We start from the raw sequence: 19250 nt of genomic DNA, 5'->3' as shown, positions 1-19250 counted from the left end.
GTTTATTTCTAAGTATTTAATATATTTTCCATAAAGTCTTCTAATTGATTACTGCTTTAATATGAGATATCAACTAAATATTTGCATACATACATTTATATAATAGATATATAAAATATATACGTATATTTATTTTTTAATAATGCAGCCGCCTCTCTAATCAAATTTGTTTATTATTCACGAGTTTTGTATTTTATTCTCTTACTCTAGGTAACAATCACCTAAAAATAAAGATTTTGCTGTTTCCAGTAAATATGTATACAGCTTCTTTTTGTTGTATTAACTAGACCTATCAGAACAATGCTGTATAATTAGTGTCTACTTTTTAAATAATTTAATAATATACTTTCAGCCAAAATATATTTAAACATTATTTACCATTCTTGATGTTAGGGAAAACAAGATGTGCAGGTGAACTTTTGTTTTCAGCGGCTTCTTTCTTCGGGCTAACAGCTGAAATAAAACTGCTGAAAGTGGAAATCTGGCCTTTGGCTCCTCTGTCCAAACCCTAAAAACAGAAAAGTTAACATTGCTATTTAATTCCTACTACCTATACTTAAATTATTTTACTGCAAAAATCACAAACATTTATAAGAGACTTTAATTTGATGATACGTAGATAATAAAAACGTATATAAATTTAACTTACCTTTTCTAGGACTTAACTGCAAGGGCCTTATCATCTAACCATTTACAAATTGAGAAGTTTGGAAATGGGAATAACAGTACCTATCTTACAGAGTTATTGTAAAATTTAACGGAAATAATGCATATAATTAGCATTGTTCCTTGCACATTGTACACCCCCCATTAATGTTAACTACTATTTCAACTATGTATTTAAATAATACTATTTTTGTGACCTCCATAAATGTTATTTTTAATAAATAGCATGCATGTGATTCTTTACAGGCTGATTCACTAAAGGCTATCCTCTCATGCGATGCAACTTTATAGGTTCGGGTAAAAAGATAACCCTTTAGAGTTTATTTTTTCTAAACCCCATGATTGGGTATACCAGCTTCATACGTAGTGCTAAGCACTTTGGGATCCTTAGGCACAGGTAACAGCAATCTTCTAAAACACAGAATCTATCCATTAACACATCTTACACGAAATAGCAACTCTATAAAATTCACAGTACATATTTAATTAATCAGTACTTTGTAATTATAAATAAAATCTTTACACATAATTTAAAGTGCAAGATTAAGCTACAGAGCTGCCTCAGAGCTTATTCTCAGCTCTCTGAGATCTTTTTATACTATGTTCCAGCTTCCAGGTGCTCAAGAGAATATAGTAGTTAACTTAACACTACTTTTTAATTCTAAAGGTAATGTCTTCACTTCCACAGTAGAGGAAGAGTTTTTTTTTTCATCTCCCCCAAATTCACCTGAATGATTGCCATTTACCTTTCCAGAATTCACTCATATAACATAGCAGAAGCATTTATGCTCACTAAATTCCCCATTCTCTTACAGTTAGGTAGGGCCATCTGATTAATTCTAATAGGCCACAAGTGGAAATTACATCTGTCATTTCCGGGTCAGAAAGTATCAGTGCATTTAAGACTGGGGCAAAACTCTAGCTCTTCTCTGTTTTCAACTGTGGCAACCATCCAGGCTGAGTTGTTACAGCATCTTAGCTTGGGTTCTTGAGTAACTATGTGAAACAGAGCCAATCATGACCAATGTTAGACTATACCATTTGCAATGAGAAATGTTAACAGTTTTCAAACACTGAAACCTGGGGCTAATTTATAACTGCAGAATAGACTATCATAGCTTGCTTCTGAAGATTTTTCCAGTGTTCAACATTTCTACAAAACCAATCATTCTCATTTATTCTTGTAATTTATTTAAATTGTTCCACTGAAATTATAATCATTCTAATATTGGTCTTTCATGCTGAACTAGAAATTCATCACAGAGATTGTCATACAGTGAATCTTGTGCATAGGTGCTACACTTTAGAGTAAAAATTTTTTTTAAATCCGTATAAAAGAACCCAAAGACAATACATTTCAGATACTATACACATAGAATTAAAAAGTCTCCAGAATTAAGAAACTTTTAGAAATTAGTTAATTCCTTTATTTCACAGAAAGAAAAGTGGAACTATCTGAGACTGACCTGAAGTGACCTAATAAGCATCAGAAACGAAATGGGCACTAAATGGGAACCTGAGGGACACTTCCATGAGTAAAGTAAAGAAATATAAGCATTTTTTTGGTGTGACATCTTTGTTTGTTCATAGATTTTACTATAATTTGTTTTGTTTTTGCTTGCCACTTGATTCTTGGCTAGATTTCAGCTCAGTAATGTCTGGGTTTATATTTCTGTGTTAGGACACAAATTATTTATTGAGTACTTGTTATATACCTCCTACTACGGTAGCTTCTTTAGTACATTATAACATTCCCATATGTATTTACACCCCATTTTATAGATGGGGAAATTGAATTACCATGCCCATGTTCACAGAGCTGATAAATGGGAAGCCAGGTTTCAAACTCCAGTTTGAAGGACCATGAAATCTGTATTCTTAACACTTATATTACAGTCTCTCACTTTAGCAGCTGCCACTAATTAAGGGCTTACCATGTGACAGTAGGTGTGTTAAACACATCAGACATTTTTCACAGTAACCCTTTGTGGATGATGTAATCTCTGCTTTTATGAGTTAAATTTAATTGCTTTAGTAAGAGCAAGTCACTTAACCGAGAAAATTACATAAGCAGAACGAATTGTACTTTAGGGAAACTTCTGATGTCCTACGCCATCCAGGAAAGCCTTTAACATTTTCTTCTCTTTTCTTCCCCCTTCCTTCACCTTTTCTTAATAAAAGGAGGTCTCAAAGAATATTGCTTATCTCCAAATAATAAAAACTAAAAATTCAATTAAGTTTTTCAACAACTATCAGTTATAATGTCTAGTGGATTTATAATGTAGAGTCTTAAAAGAGAGAAAACTGAAAAGAGAGGTAAGACAGAGATACACATTATCTTTCTATAAAATAGTAAATTATGTAATTATATAATATTGGTAAATTAAAGCAATTTGTTCAAGTATACAAAACTAGTGTGTTGATGAGGAAAATGAAATCTAAACAGGTTACATATTTGAAAAAGTAAATCATTCCTTATTACATATATTAGGATGCTTAAATAAGAATTTTATTAATGACTGGAGCTAAGTTTGCATATTTGTATGTTTTGTTCTATCAGAAAATCTTAATAGTGGGAACAAACGCCAAACTGGACACACAAATTTGAAAGTTATAAGAAAGTAAACAATTTGTAAAATAAGGTTAGTTATGCTTATATAATAAATGGTCCCTCAGCAACAGACCTTTGTTAACTGTAAATATCCACAATAATTTAACACATGAAGGGAATTTTTTCATTGGCAGCTGTCATGAATGTTATCTAAGACTAAGCAACAGTAGAACTTGGGAAGCAGTGCAACTGGAATACAGAATCAGAAAGGAAGAATGGTCTAGCAAGATATGACTAGAAAGGTAGGTAGTGGCTGTATTGTGAAGCCTTCAGGCTACAGAGTATAGATTCTATCCTGCACGGAGATAGGGAAAAAATCACTGAGGACTTCTAAGCAAGAAATGATATGATCATATCTATATTTTAGAAAAAAATCAATATGGTAGCAAGAAATGACATGATCATATCTGTATTTTAGAAAAAATTACTAAGGTAGCTAAACCAGGCCTACTGGGAGAAATGAAATTTGAACAGAGATAGTAATAACAGGGAATGAAGAGGAATGGCAGCCTGGGCCAGGCAATGACCAAATGTTAACAGCTATTTCAGGTGTAAGTCTGAAGCATAATGAAAATGAACAAACCCTCCCATCAATTAGAAAGTCAATGAAATGCAATGTAAAATGCTTTCTTCAAATTTCAGAAGAATAGGCATATTCTGACACCCTCACTGTATAGAAGAGGGCATCTTTGAAGAAAATTCTAGACTGGGTTCTATCAACATGCTTTGTGAGTAACTATAAAAAGGAACCAATGCTCACTAGGCAAAAGTATGCTTTGCATGAAAAAATTATAAATTTTTATAATAGGGTTATTGTAATGTAGCAACAGAAACCTGCAACAAGCTTGTCTAACCCACAGCCCACAGGCTGCATGCAGCCTAGGATGGCCTTGAATGCAGCCTAACACAAATTTGTAAACTTTCTTAAAACATTTTTTAAAAATTTGTGATTTTTTTTTTTTTAGCTCCTCAGCCATAGTTTGTGTTAGTGTATTTTATGTGTAACACAAGACAATTCTTCTTCCAGTGTGGCCCAGGGAAGCCAAAAGATTGGACACACCTGATAATATAAGGAAAGAACTGTGGGAAATACTGGCACGTATGATGTGAGCTGGCAAAGGAGATTAAAAATGAATGACCAAAGAGATAAGAAATCCAGAAGAAAGTGATGTGTTAAAAATAAGGCAGGATAACGTTTCAAGAAAAAAATGGTCAATAATGTTAAATAATAAAGAGTAGTTAGGCCTAAAATGTGCCTGAAATGGGCAATTATGAAATCTTGAGGACAGCTGAGACAACAGATTTAGGGTAATGGTAGTGGCAGGGACTATAAAAATAAATTGACAAATGAATGGGAAGTTAGAAAATGAAAGCAATGAGCAGGGATGGCTCAGAAGCTTTACTGAAGAGGAAAAAAGCCTGAAGAGGGAAGAATGCAAAGGTTTGAGGGAAAAGCTGCTAAGCACATTATCATGGCTGCCAAATCTAATGTCCCCTTCTATTTAAACTGCCCACTCATGGTCCCCATAGCATTGCTATTATTCTTTGTGCAGGAATGGCTGTGGATTAGGGCAGAGGCAAGCACTCGACCAAGAGGTAGCCCATCTGCAATTAGAGTAGCCATATATTAGTTGGCTTGGCATGTTGGACATTGATGCTTCCTAGTAAGACAATCAGAGGTCTTTCCAGATTTTAGAGGAATACAGAAAAGACTGATTAGCTAAGAGACAACAGCAGAGGCACAAAAAACAGCCAGTCTCTGTTCCTGTTTGTTTTCTGGTTCCAATCCATGTGTGTCATTCCAATAAATTCTCTTTTGCCAAAAGGAGGCATAGTGGACTGATTTTCTTTCTTTCTTTCTTTTTTTTTTTTTTGTAATCAGAAAAGCTTAAACAACATAAAAAATCCTTGGTCTAATAAATCTCTTGTTTGTAAAATAATTGTGTTCTTGACACTTTATATTTGAGATGACATGAAATTAATCATGGATACTTTCACGATTGATATATTTAAGTAAATCTTCAAAACAGCAGTTGCCCCACATCAGCTTCCACAAACGAAATCTTACAACTTAACACTTTCATGAGAAAAAAAAAAACCAGGCATCATTTTTTGCAATGGCAAACTGATTAATACTAGAGAATAAAATCAAGAAGTTATTGGGTATTAATACAACACCAAACTCCAGACTACACTAAACGTTGAAGAACATTACTTTACAAACCTTCTGAAATTTGGATCACAGCTATTACATCTGGCTTGGTGAGAAGTTTAGTAAACGTTATCTATGTGTCCTACAGAAGAACACTAATGGTGATGGCCTGGAATGCGGCCAGCTTACATACAGTGGGCTGGGGGTGTTGAAGACTAGAGTAGCAGGATACTCAATCAGCTGTTCCAGATTGAAGAAAAGTACAAAGAGACAACATAGGGAAAAACACTAAGAATTAATTGAGGGAAAAAACTACTCAACATATTTAAACCTGGCATAATAAATAATAGACCTGATTCTCTAGGCAGAGGCTAACCATACATTTATTAAACTCGAATTCAATAAACACTGCAAACAGCAGAAAAATGTTATGTAGTAATTATAATAACTAATCAAAAATCTTACTTCACAAGTACCTTACATGGGCTTCAATGATCTTTTTGATGATACAGTCACACAAATGATATGTAAAATTATAGTATAAAATAATCTCAAAATATTGAAATACACAAATACTTGGAGTCCCTGTTCTGCTATTAACATAGTTAAATATTTACAACCTTATTTTAAATTTTATTTGAATACATGAGTTCCTACTTTCAACCTTTATTGAGGAACAGGCTGAATCTTAAATTTCCTATTTCTCCATCATATTTTTCTACCAATGGCAAAAAGCAGAATAACCATGGTTTTCCATAATTGTTCCTGAATTGACTAACAAGTTCTACTATATTCAAAATTCTGGTAAAATTTATTTTGATCATCTTCTCTACTCCAAAAGTTGCTTTAGAAGACCAGCATTTTTCTTCACATTCTACGCAATTCTTGAAAAAGGAGTAAGTGCTGGCTGTTCCATCATGAAACACTTTTCGGAATTAAAATATTTTAAATTGAATGGCTATGTCTACAAAATTCACCCTTTAGTCTCAATGAGGCCAGAAATCTGTGACGCATATAAAAACTACTTTTTCAAAAGAATGAGTGGCTTCTTGAGATACTGAGCAAAGGTTATTATGTCAAAAGACTGAGAAAAAGAAGTGTATTTATATGTTTCAAATTAAAACAGAAAAATTTAAGAAATTCTGCTTTACCAATTTTTAATAAACTGACCGAAACTACCAGTCAGAGCCATCCTGGAGCCAACAATATAACTTAGACTCTACTACTAGGTCCTGATACTGGGTAAAGATATTTTGTTTCTCTTTTTCTATTTTTCACAGTTCCCTGTTAGAATGGTAGGTTATAAAATCAGAAATGCTAACTTTGTTCTACGTCCTTCTACTAAGATATGAAAAATCAGCTACTTTCAAGGTGCAAACTTCCCTCCCAACCTACATAGCAGCAGCCCAAGTTGGTTTAAGTGATACAAATCATATCTTTAAATGGAGACTAAGAAATAAGGATGTGGATTCTGAAACAAAATTTTGTTCCGGCCCCGCACTGCCAAAAAAATCAATGCAATTGATCATAAGATGGCTGAAAATTAGCCCTAAAAACATTAGTCCTAAAGCTCAGAAATTTCAGTGTTCATTTATCATTAGGAAAGCAAGGTGGCATTAGAGATTTTATTCATTTATTTTATTACATAGGAAAAGATAAAAATACATGAATACATTAGGCTTACACAGTAAAATACTACTTTCAAAATGTGTAATTTGATGCAGTCAAAATTTCTCAACCAATTCAGAGTCTTGTTCTTTTTTTTTTAAACAAAAACATCTAGAAGAAAACTAAGTTAATTTGAAATATATTAAGCAGACTCACATTTCAGACTGACTTTTCAATTCAGCTGAATTGGTAAAATCTCAATAATTTCTATTTTTAAAAGGCATATTCATTTAATTGTTCATTTCAAAAAATGTTTTTGATAGCTTACTAGAATGTCACACAGATATCCTCCAAGTTACACATCTCAACTTAAGAACAAGTAGTTATTAATGTAGCTCATCAGTATAATATTTTACCATACAAGAAGGGATTCTTCACTCAGAGTCAACTATAAAACTATTTTTTTTTTAAAAAAAAAGGAGAAAAAATAGGGAAATCAAAGCTTCTTAGAGCTTTCTCAGCTCCATCTACTTCCTCACTCATCTTCTGTTGATCTTTCTCTACTCTTCTTCATCTCTAACTAAAAATAAAGTTAATTTCCAAACACTATGCCAAAAGTTGCTACTTAGCAATAGTAGCTGTAAACCTTTTGAAGGCTCTTTCTTTTCCCCTTCAAAAGAAATTAATACAAACTGAGACATAAGTCAGCCCGAAAGAGTTCAGAGAGTGTATGACATCCCTTAATTCTGGGGGGTTGGGAGGGACAGGATAATAACTCTGATTTGTGGGGGACAGTGTAGGGTCAGACAGGTTTATAAAGGCAAAAGCAATACATACAGGGCCTGAGGCTTGATATAGAAGGCTGTGGAAAAAAAGAACTAAATCCACAGGACAGGAGTAGGGTAGAAAGGGCTGGCTGGCTTACAAACAGCTTTTCAGCTACAGATGTTGGTTTGTAAATACAACCATGTGTCTCTTAACTATGGGGATATTTTCTGAGAAATGCTTCGTTAGATAACTTTGTAGCTGTGCAAACATCACAGAGTGCACTTACACAATCTACATAGTATAGCCTATTACACATCTAGGTTATATGATATAGCCCATTGCTCATAGGCTACAAACACCTATAGAGCATGTTACCATACTGAATACTGTAGACAACTGTAACAATGGTAAGTGTGCATCTAAACATATTTAAACATAGAAAAGGCATTAGACCACCTTCAGATTACGTGATCTGTCATTGACTGGAACATTGTTATGTGACACATGACTTTAATAATCTCATGTAACACTAAGTGCTTACTTCGTACAAGGTTTTTTCCTAAATGTTTTATGTGTATTAATTTAGACTTTATTTCTACCTTAGGAGGTAGGTTCAAGTATTATTTTCCCCATTTTATAGACAGACAGTTTCAAACAGCAAAGCAGCAACACATTTGACTTTTTTGGAGGTTCTCTGATTCACAATGTATACTGACCACTTTTCTCCAATCGTTAAATATAGTTATAAATTATTTGTGTCCTAACGGGTTATTTAGGAAGGGGAGAATAAGCAAGCAATACATTATGGCTTTGTAGTTTAAAAAAAAGTTGATAAAGAGACTTTACAACCCACTCAAACTTAGAGGCTTGCTGGGTATGTATTTATACAGCCATAGCCCTCTCTTTTTATGTCTTAAGTCTCTTGGACTATTTTTCTTCAATCAAACTGATTTTACATATAATTTAATGATTTATTCATAACAAAAAAAATCAGATATCCTGGAACAGATCTTTCCTGTAATTGTTCCATCTCTAGGAACAAAAATTTGAACAAATTTGTTACTGGACGACATGCTTTTTTTCAAACTAGAAATACTGCTATAACTGCAGCTTCTTTGTACCACATGGCCCCTATTACCTATGACCACAGATACAGAATGTTCAGAATTGGGCAAAGAACATGAGCCAGAAACGTCTCAGTTATAAAGCAACCTCTGTCCTTGACTAGCCATTTTACTCTTCAGCAGGGTACACATAACGTGCTCAGATTCCTTTTCTGTGAAGTGGGAAAATATCTTCCTCAAAGGGTTGTTGTGATTGCTTTTGGTTGCATTATTTAACTAAATAAAAGAATACATGACAAATGTTTAGCACAAAGTAGGCACACAATAAATAGCTATTATTGTTGTAAACACTTATTTTGTATATTTGTAATATCTGTAGTTTATTAAATTACTTAAAACATCATCACCATAGCATTCATTCTTTCCTGTCTTACCTCTTGTTTAGAACATAGTAAACAAAGGGCACAAGATTTTTCATATAAGATTGTTCCAAATACCTAGCTGGGCATATTGTTGTTAAGTACACACACGTACACACACACACACACACACACACACACACACACACTTTCTCTTTCTCTATTTTGCTCTCTAATTTGGGATGCTGTTGACCTCATCTGGAAACCTCAGAATCCTTTTCGTTTATTAATCTTTCTTCTCTTTCATTTCTGCTGTCTAGTTAGGTTCCATATCGTGTGTATGCTTACATCACTTACACTCTGTCCCATGGCCACCACCTTAGTGGATGCACTCATCACCTCAGGTATGAGCTACAATGCTCCTTCCTTCACTTTCTTCCTCCTTCCTCCTCTAGTTAAACTATACACTACCACTGATTTCATTACGTTGTTCCTCTATTTCAGAAATTCCAATAGCTTCCCACTAACCACAGAAAAAACTATCTAAGCTTCTCTGCCTAGTGATCTGGCTCCAACCTGCATGCAATGTTTCTTAACTCCCACAAGTTCCCAGCATGCTTCCATTGGGTTCGCTTTATTATTCGCTAATTTTTCCCTTTAAGCCTTGATCATGTTGTTTTCTTCACTGGATTACTTTGCCCACTTTCTTCTGCCTATCCAAACCCTGTCATTTTTCATGGCCAGCCAGCCTAAATCATTACCTTTACTTCAAGGCCTTTCTTCACAGTTCTGCACACCGTGATCTCCTTTCTCTCATCTCTGATAGTACAAATTGTTTCTATGGCTCATTATAGCTTTTACATATTGCTTTGCTTTTCATGTGTTAACCCTGTATACCCTGAGGCAGATACCATTTTTTAAAACCTTGTTTTTGCATTTTTTGTAGCACCTAGCACAAAGCTAAACATAACAGATGTTCGATAATTCGTAGTTACATTTTGTCCCAGGGACTCCATCAACCCCATTTATATGCACCTGATAAGCAAACTTCTCATTCTTGTTACTGAACTTTCCATCAAATCCTCCCCACACAACTTAAGCTCACCCTCAAGCTCTTCCCCTTATTTTTCATTATGGGCTAGCATCCCTTTAAAATTCTCAACTAATTTCCTCCCATTTCTCTTCATCTCCCTGACCTAAGTCAAATCTAGCTCTTTCTGGAACCCACTGTACTGGTACCCTATCCCATATAGAACCTCTCTTTTCTGTTCACCTGCAGGTGTGGAAGTAGACAGTCAAATTCATCCTCACAGCCCCTGTTATTTCTGCCCCACCTCTGAGCATTTTCTTCTTTCTCATTCACCACTTTTTAAAATATTTGTAATACATCAGTAATTAATTTATAATAATCCACTCCAATCCATCAACCTCAGTAATTTAATAGTCATAACATCAGCCCTTCATAACCATACACTACTTCAAATTCTTTATTCTGCTTGACTCCATGGACTTTGCATCACCTCTCCACAGCAGCAAGGCCAAGACCCAAACACTGAAAGTCTCTGAGGGCTCTATCTTGAGCCTCTTGAACATCTTTAACTAGAACCATGTAACCTGCCATTTCTTTTAATTACCCACCACGCCTGATTTCTGCTGTGTCTTGTCCACTTAATCCGTGCCCGTGAGCAGTCCATTTCAAATGCTGCTCCACAAACTAAGCAGATTTGGGAGAGGGTAGTTACAAAATACAGATTCCTACGTCTTGCCCGTGGAGCTATTAACTCAGTATATAGAGTCTCCAGTTTCAATCTTAGTATACCCAGGGAATTAAATTTAAAAAAGATGCCTGAACAACATGCCCAGAAATACTGATTTAATAAGCCTACATTTGGGCCTGGATAATGATGGCTTTAAAAGTTCCTCAGTTAATTCTACTGTGCATCTAAGGTTGAAAACCAGTACTCTAGGGTGAGATGCAGGACAGGACTTTAACGTGCTACCAAGGTAACTCTGTGGCCAGTCAGGTTTGAAACTTCTGTGTTAGGCACCTCCTGACTCCTGGAATGGACTTTCTTCATGCTTAGGTAGTCTTAAGATAAAACACGTTGGGACTGCCCTTTCCAGCATTCTTTTTCCCACCCCTGTTACCTTTCTGTAAACATACAGGATATAACCTAAACTCTTCAACCCTTATTGGGTCACTGTAAACTGATCTTCTATTTATTTTAGTAAGCAGTCACATTCAATTGTTTCCACATTCTCATAAATGTGATACAATGATTTTCTGAAAAAGCCACAATTATAGGGTCATGAATTGAGTCATAAACACAAAGTAGACAGGTAGAGCCATAAAGCTGGGGCAAAAAGGAATAATCACTGGAATGTCTCAAAGAAAAAGTTACTGATGACAAATAGGTTCATAAGTAAACCTCTAGGAGCTCTATTTAATCTACAGGAGGCTGAAAAACAACTAAAGAGGCCACATGCTGTCTTTCCCTGCCCACCTACTTCACACACCAAGACCTTCTTCCCCTCCCCACACATACCATAGCCTTCTCTAGCGGCTGTGAAAGTCCATCACCATCCCAGTTCTCCTAGATTTCTGATTCTTTCAATGCACCAAGGACCAAGCATAGATTGTCTATACTTAGGCTCTTCACTGCTATAGCTCTGAATTGTAGCTTTGAAGTCTCTCTTTGACACACACACACATATTCTGCCACAGATCCTGTCATAAATTCTGGTGTGTGTGTTTTTTTTTAGCTGTCATAAAAAATCAGTGGTACTGACTCCAAAAGACTTTATAAGGCACAAGCGAGGCTGAGGCAGAATGACTTGAAACCGGGAGGTGGAGATTGCAGTGAGCCGAGATCGCGCCACTGCACTCCAGCCTGGTGACACAGCAAGACTCTGTTTCAATTAAAAAAAAAAAAAAAAAAAAAAAAAAACCTCAAGTTTTTCTATGTATCTTTATCCTCTTCTATTCTAACTTACATCTTTCCAAAGTTTATTTCGAGATTCAAATTTTTTTCTTGAATATATTCTCTGTCTAGCAGTACAAGTCCATAATCCTCTATTTACAATTTCAAAGTCCTATAAATTCTTGAAACTGAAATGCTTTTGCAATTCATTTGGAGGCAAAAACATGCACCTGTCCTGAACTGACTTGACGCTACTGACTTTGTTCCCTTTAGCATGAACACATACATTTCACTGCAATTATTAATATGCTTGATTAGAGAGAACTGGCTAGACCCTTACTGTGGGTATTAAATAACATACATGCACTGAATTACCTTTCTAAAATCTGAAAAACTTGAAATCCCAAAGCAGACTGTAGACCCATATCCGCACTCGCAAATTTTTATTCCAAAATGGCATTTTTTCAGTTACACTGAAATAAATAGGTTTTTGGGAAAGCATTTGCTTGAGGACCTAAACCCACTCATTTAACTGTTTCTATAAGAACATGCATTTACTGTTTTAAACAACCAACTTAGAAATGAACTGCTGGAACTCTGTGAGTTAAAAACTTCCTACAAAATATCTGAAAACCTGAGGTATTGGCATCAAGAATCAGGTTTCCAAACAGCTGGGTGACAAATTCCTTCAAAGCATTTCCCAGGGTAATCCCTAACCCCAGCTCTAATCTACCTATCAACTGTAGCTACCCTTTTAAATGTGTATCATTACTGTCCACAATTTGCTGCATTGATTTAACTTAAAGAGCTTGTTTTAACAATTTCCAGCTATCACGGCCCTCAGACATTTTTAAAAACCTACCGAATCCAAACATTATTCCTAACACCAATACAGTACTTAACGAAGAGTGAGCTATTTTGGTAAGTTCTTAGTCATTTAAGAGGGAGGTTTTAAGAAATGAATTGCAAGTAGGAATAAAGAAAATGTATAATGTTCACTAAACTTTTACTATTTTGTCATACACAACTGCATGACAAGTCATGATCTTTAAATATATCAAAGCAAACTTTCAAAAAGTACTTAAATATTGTGTCAAAATAAAAAACTGCAAAATCCGAGGTTAATTTTTTTTAAAATTGTGCTTCAAATTAACCAGTCACAACCACCAGTAAAAATAGGGAAAGTGGGGGAGGGGGCTGTCCCATGACATCATCTGGCAATATGTAGTTTGAAGCCTGAGAGCGCTCTCCAAATAACCCTTAGGAAGATACAGCTGGGAAATCATCCCTGTCAAGCTTAGATAACTTGAGTTTAAATAAAAGGTTCAAAAAGCCTCCCCCAACCCGAGTCACATGTCTGTACCATATGAAAAATAAAACCATCACTGATGCATCTACCTCCCACTACCGTGACAGCAACGGAAAGGTCACAATTAAGTGGAAACTCGCCGCAGAGCCTGTTTAATCTGAAGGGGAAGGGAAAGAGAAGCGAGGAAAAAAGACAAAAATCTGCGCGCCTCCAAGGCAGGCAGGCACCTCTGTGGAAAACCCACTCCCTCCTGCTGACACCTATGCTCATCCAACAGATCATGCCGATTCAAGACGCAGATCGCGCTCTTAACAGAAAGTGGGGGCCCAAGCCCTAGAAAATAACCCAAACACACAGCGGTACCGACCACCCCCAACATCTCCCGACGGAGGAAGGTGTAGCTCCCGAAGTGTTCGGGGATGTCCACGAGGCACAACTCTTTATATTTCGGCCCAAGGAAGGGCGGCCTGGGTGCGTCTTCCTGCACTGCCCGGGCGCCCCCAGGGGAGACGCGGGCCTCCTGGAGCTCCTCGCCCGGCCGCCGTCCCTCCCGACTCCCGCCGTCGGGGCGCCAGGCGGCCCCGGCCCAGCACCTACCGCGGTCGCGCCAGCTCCTGCCGACACGATGGGCGGCAGCTTCTCGCGCTCCGGCTCCTTCCCTTTCCTCTCCTCAGGCGCGGCCGCCGCCACCACCAGCGGAGTGGCGGGCGAGGGTACCCGACCCGCCTCACTCATGTCGGGCCGGGCGGCGGGAGCGCCAGGCGGCGGCAGCGCCAAGTGGCGGCGGCGGCCTCACTGTAGCAGGGGCTGGCGTTGCTGCTGCCGCCGCGGCCGCGAGAGGGCTCTGGGCCGCCGCTACCAGCCGCCGCCGCCGCCGCCGCCGCCGCCGCCACTCCGCCCCCGCGCCTTTGCGCGCGAGCCCGAGGCCGCGCGCCCCCACGGCCACCCCCGCGCGCGCCTGCCCCGCGGACGCGGCTCCCCTCCGCTTCCACGGGTTTCTTGCTCCCGCCTCCCCCGCCCGCCCGAGGCTCGCGCGACGCGGGTCGGGAGCGCCGGCGGTAGCCGCCCTCATCAACTCTGAGAGAAGGCGCCGCGGTCGACGCCCGGCCGCCATGTTGTTTGCAGAGTGTCGTCCGAGATGACGAGGAGGGGACTCCCGCACGGGGGCAGCGCAGGAGAACCTGGACTAGGGATGGGCACTGAAGGAGACGAGCCGAGCCCTGCAAAGGGTTGGGCGGGGATAGAGTGTCCGAGTGGTTCCAGGGCGGGCCATAGGCACAGACTACCCTTCACTGACGGCCCCGGCCTGCGGTGCCCGGTCCCGCGGACGAGCGCCCTGCGGGGCTGGGCTGCTGGCCTTTTGCCTTCTCCCAGGCGCCCACAAAGCTGTCCGCCTTTGGGCCTCTGCCCTCTTATTCTTGCCCGCCCTTTTGAGCCCAGGAGAGGCGGCCCTGAGCCTGCGCAGCCTGAGGAGACAGCCCGTCCCGCTCAGCGACCGACCCTTTGGTACGAGCCTCGAGGGCCTCAATCCGCCCCGGCAAAGCCTGGAGGTGGGGAGGAGTGCGACGTGGTGGGCCCCACCTTCCCTCTTCCCCCACAGGATTGGACGGCCCGGCCGCACTTTCCCTTCCGGTTCCTCTTGTCCCTCTTTGACTGCCAAATCCGCCTCTCCCTTCCCGTTCCCACGCAGCTGCGTTTTGCTCTCTCCTCGCAACCCTTTGCTGCCTCCTATCCATCCCTTCTTTGTTCCTTTCCGTTTGTTAGAGATGTACGTACCCAAACCCTGCTGCACTGTCCTCAATCAAATCATTAGAAATAGGAGTAAGAACTTGAAAGCCGAAGAAGAGAGTTTTTAATTATTGAAATTAAAATATCCTCCACCTCCACCACGACACCTAGACACTTTCCCTTCCTTTGCTGTCGCCCCCTCCTTTTCCTTTTTCTCAGTCTACTGGAGCAGCGGAGACACCTGCTGATCTAGAAGGGAGAGAGAAGAATGTGCTATATTGCCTATTAAAAGCAAGGAATTTCGATATTCAGGTCTATCAGATTTTTAATCCGTGCCTTCATTATTTTATTTGAGGTGGACTGAATTTTTAGATTAAGAGTAGTACCTAGGGCCAAATATAAGAACCAGAAATATCTCTGAAACAAACCCAAAGATGATTTGGGAATATCTATTGTTTTACATAATTTGGAGTTATTAGTAAAACTAAGTACTAGTTATGGTGCATATGAGATGAGGTTGCATGTTTTTCAGACCCACAATTTGTAACAAGTAGATCTGAAACAAGCAATGTTGCCTTCTAAATTATGAAATCTGACTCTATAGAAAGGCTTTCTACTTTAATATAGTTGCTGTTGCTGCCTATTGTTAATTAACAAAAGGTATGGACTTAGTGCCGTATAGTCAGCAAAAAGTATTTCATTACTAATTAGCATTGGAGGGAAAGTGATGTATCCAGGAATTACTTTGAAGCATCCTCCTTCTCCTTTCTATTAATATTTTTCTTAAATTCTTTTTCAGGATTTTCTTTCCTTTTTTACTGAAATGCTCACCCCAGAGAGGAACATACCATTATTTTCTGCTTTAACAGGTCTGTATGCTGATCATTCATACAGCAACAATTCAACTGTTATTTTATAAAATGAACCCTTTATTTTAACTGCAATTTCATATATTCTGTGCTGCTAAGTCTAGGTTGATAGAACAAATGCTAGAGGGAAAAGTATCCTCTTTCCTATTGTTTTCAACTAGATTTAGTAATTTGCTATAAAAATGCTTGGATGAGAAACCACTTGGATAACAGACCTTCTGCTTTCTTTTTTCATGTGTGAGACTAAATAAAAGTGTCTGTACATGTAGTCACATTCAATAGAACAAAATGCTTAAATATTGGCAAAACAAGGCAAGTCAGAAATGTTAATTTCTGCTACTGCACCAGAGTAGATAATAACCCATTTCTTAGCAAATTCTCTGAGTAATTAACTTCTGAGTTCTGTGTATAAAAAAAAAAAATTTGTTCATGTTTCCTTTTACTTCTTGTTAAATAAATGTCCTCAATCACACCACCTCATCCCTCCCTCATACATGGTCCAGGAGGGAGTTGGAGGGTGGGAATGGGGCCTGCTGGAAAGCTGTAGAATGATAGCTTTGGGGGAACTTGTGGTGTGCTTGAGAGACACATTACCAACTGCCATCAGTGTGCTTCTGGAGACCCAGAAGGGAAAAGAGAGTGTTGTAAAGCAGGACATACAGAGAGCTCTGGCCATTCTGTACAGAGATATGGAGGAGGTGATTTTTAGCTATGCCAAGTGTCAGAAGTGCAACAGTGAGGGTATCCAAGTATAAACTCATTCACTTTGGAAAAACTAGGAGTGTGGTATGAGAAGCATATCATGTTTCTAAGTCCGGATGGAAAACCTGAGCTCATTAATTTACCTATGGGGAATAGGGTTTTGCAGGGTGGGAGTGGAGGTTAGAGAACTCATTATTTCCCTGGAAGAAAAAGAAAGACAAAATTGCAAGGTAATGGAAGGTTGAAATTATAGATAGCTTTTATTTTAATTACATATAGTAATACTAATGTAGTAAACAATAGCAAAATAGGTGCACAGGTTACCTAAGAATGGTTTATACCACTAATACCTTAATTTTGGAAGGTATAGCCATGAAATAGTGCAACTTATTTTTTTTAAAAAGACATCTTTTGTATATTTCAACTGAGTGTTGTCCTAAAGTAAACTTAGGGAAATATACTTGTTTTATCTATGTTGCCCTTATTAAAAAGGTTGTTAGAACTCTTTCTTAGGTGTAACGATTGTGGATTTTTTAAATTACTATTTAAAAAATAATTTGGCTGGGCACAGTGGTTCATGCCTGTAATCCTAAAACTTTGGGAGCCAAGGAAGGTGGCTCACTTGAGGTCAGTAGTTTGAAACTAGCTTGGCCAACATGGTGAAAGCCTGTCTCTACATACAAAAAAAAATTAGCTGTTTGGTGGGCCCCTGTAATACCAGCTACTGGGGAGGCTGAGGTAGGAGAATTGCTGAACCCGGGAGGCGGAAGTTGCAGTGAGCTGAGATCACACCACTGCACTCCAGCATGGGCAACAGAGTAAGACTCCATCTCAAAAGAAAACAAAACAAACCAAAAAAATCTTTTCTTTATTAAAAAAAAAAAAAGATGCTTTGTCATTACAGAAAAACATAGAAAATACAGATTAGTGGAATGAGTTAAACTTAGATATTCACTAAGACCTTGCTCTGTATCTTTACAAATCTCCTGTATCTACACACACACACACCACACAGTGTTTCTTCTTGTTTTATAAAAATAGAACACACTGAAAGACTGTTTTGAATCTTTGTAACTCATAACTCATTCTTTAGAATAACCCCAGTGATGTGATAAATCTTTAGAGGATGTTTTTTTAAAATTGCACAATGTTATACAGAGCCAGGACTGAAGAATAAAGTGAATGATCATCAAGCTTTGTATTTTTAATCAGACTTCTCTTGAATCTGTTCTCTGTCTGCATGCCCATTGCCGTTGACCTAATCAAGGCCTTCAGCATCTCTAACCCTGATTATTTCCATAGCCTGGCAACTGGTCTTGCCTTCAGTTTCTTACCTGCTCTAACAGCCACCAGAATGACCTCTTCAAAATATATAATTTCTTGCCAGCGCTTTGTTTTAAAATTCCGTAGTAGTCTTTCAAACCCTTTATGCTAAAAATTTGCCCCCTAGTGTGGCATTCTCCTGAATTCTTTCAAAAGAAGGCATTTTCTTAATATCTTAAATAGAATCATTCCTTTCTTTCTGCTCCCAGATCATGTTGTATATACTTACTTTTATATACCTATTACAGTACATCTTAGTTATTTGTTTCCCTAATAAGTCATGGCATAGATGGGAAAGACTGTGTCTGATTACTCCGAGTCCCCACTACCTGGAGTGTGCTATTGAGGGTGAGTGGAGTGTGCTATTGAGGAGGCACTCAGCAAACTCAGAAGAAACGAAACAAGATGTTTTCTTGAAGTGGTTTGTACAAGGGCTCTCAAATCTTTTCCAAAGATAAATTATAAAAATGCCCTGAGTGATGGACTAGACTCATTCAGATGATTTGGTCTTGATACTGCTTCTTTAAAATCTTAATCTTCTAGAGCAGTGCTATCAGTAGAACTTTCCATAACAGGAGAAATGGTCTATATCTGCACTGTCCAATATGGTAGCCAATTGCCTCATGTAGTTATTGGGCACTTGAAATGTATCTATTATCAGAGGAATTGAATTTTTAATTTTAGTTCACATTATGTAAGGTATATTTTAACAGCCACATGTGACTAGTGGCCAACATATTGGACAGTACATTTTAGAGCTGCATCTCAGCTGTAAAAGATCAAGTCCAAATTAGTGGCTCACTAATTAATGAGCCTCATTGTATCTTAACCTCATTGTTCAGAATATATGTAAACAAATGTTCACCAAAGTAATGAGAGCAGGTTTAAAAGAGCTCTGATAAAAGCCTAAAAGGCTAAACAACTTCTTCCTTTTTTATTGTTTCTTTTTTAAATATTGTTTTCATAGGAGATTGCATTTGTTGGTGAAACCAAATTTATGACGTGACTGTATGTGTTTTCAAGTTGGTTTTGGATGTCCTCTTTAGATATTTTCAAAGGAAATGGTAATTAAAAAGTTCTAATTAGTGCTAATGCTAGTTAAAGAGTTCTGCTTGATAAACTAGTTCTATAGAAATGCCACATGTGAAATATTAATAGTCTAACCTGGAT

At 38.1% G+C, this 19250-nt stretch overlaps 1 protein-coding gene across 2 annotated transcripts in view; it reads right to left on the bottom strand.

Moving 5' to 3' along the window:
* The window catches only part of HECTD2 (HECT domain E3 ubiquitin protein ligase 2), a 97463-nt gene extending 82044 nt beyond the window's left edge, over positions 1 to 15419 (bottom strand). The window contains exons 1-2 of one of the 2 annotated variants that reach the window (XM_074382569.1): positions 15235 to 15419; positions 379 to 508 (exon numbers count right to left, since the gene is read on the bottom strand). Coding sequence is in view for 1 of the 2 variants with exons in the window: in XM_010333287.3 (XP_010331589.2) it covers positions 379 to 508; positions 14056 to 14193 (268 nt within the window). In the remaining variant the exon portion in view is untranslated. Of the gene's footprint in view, positions 1 to 378; positions 509 to 14055; positions 14353 to 15234 lie in introns of those variants that run through there. The other variant, XM_010333287.3, reaches the window with a different exon arrangement.
* Between the last annotated feature and the right edge of the window lie 3831 nt (positions 15420 to 19250).

Source organism: Saimiri boliviensis, chromosome 12, assembly GCF_048565385.1.
Source record: "Saimiri boliviensis isolate mSaiBol1 chromosome 12, mSaiBol1.pri, whole genome shotgun sequence".
Lineage (NCBI taxonomy): Eukaryota > Metazoa > Chordata > Mammalia > Primates > Cebidae > Saimiri > Saimiri boliviensis.
This window is presented reverse-complemented; position numbering and strand designations above follow the sequence as displayed.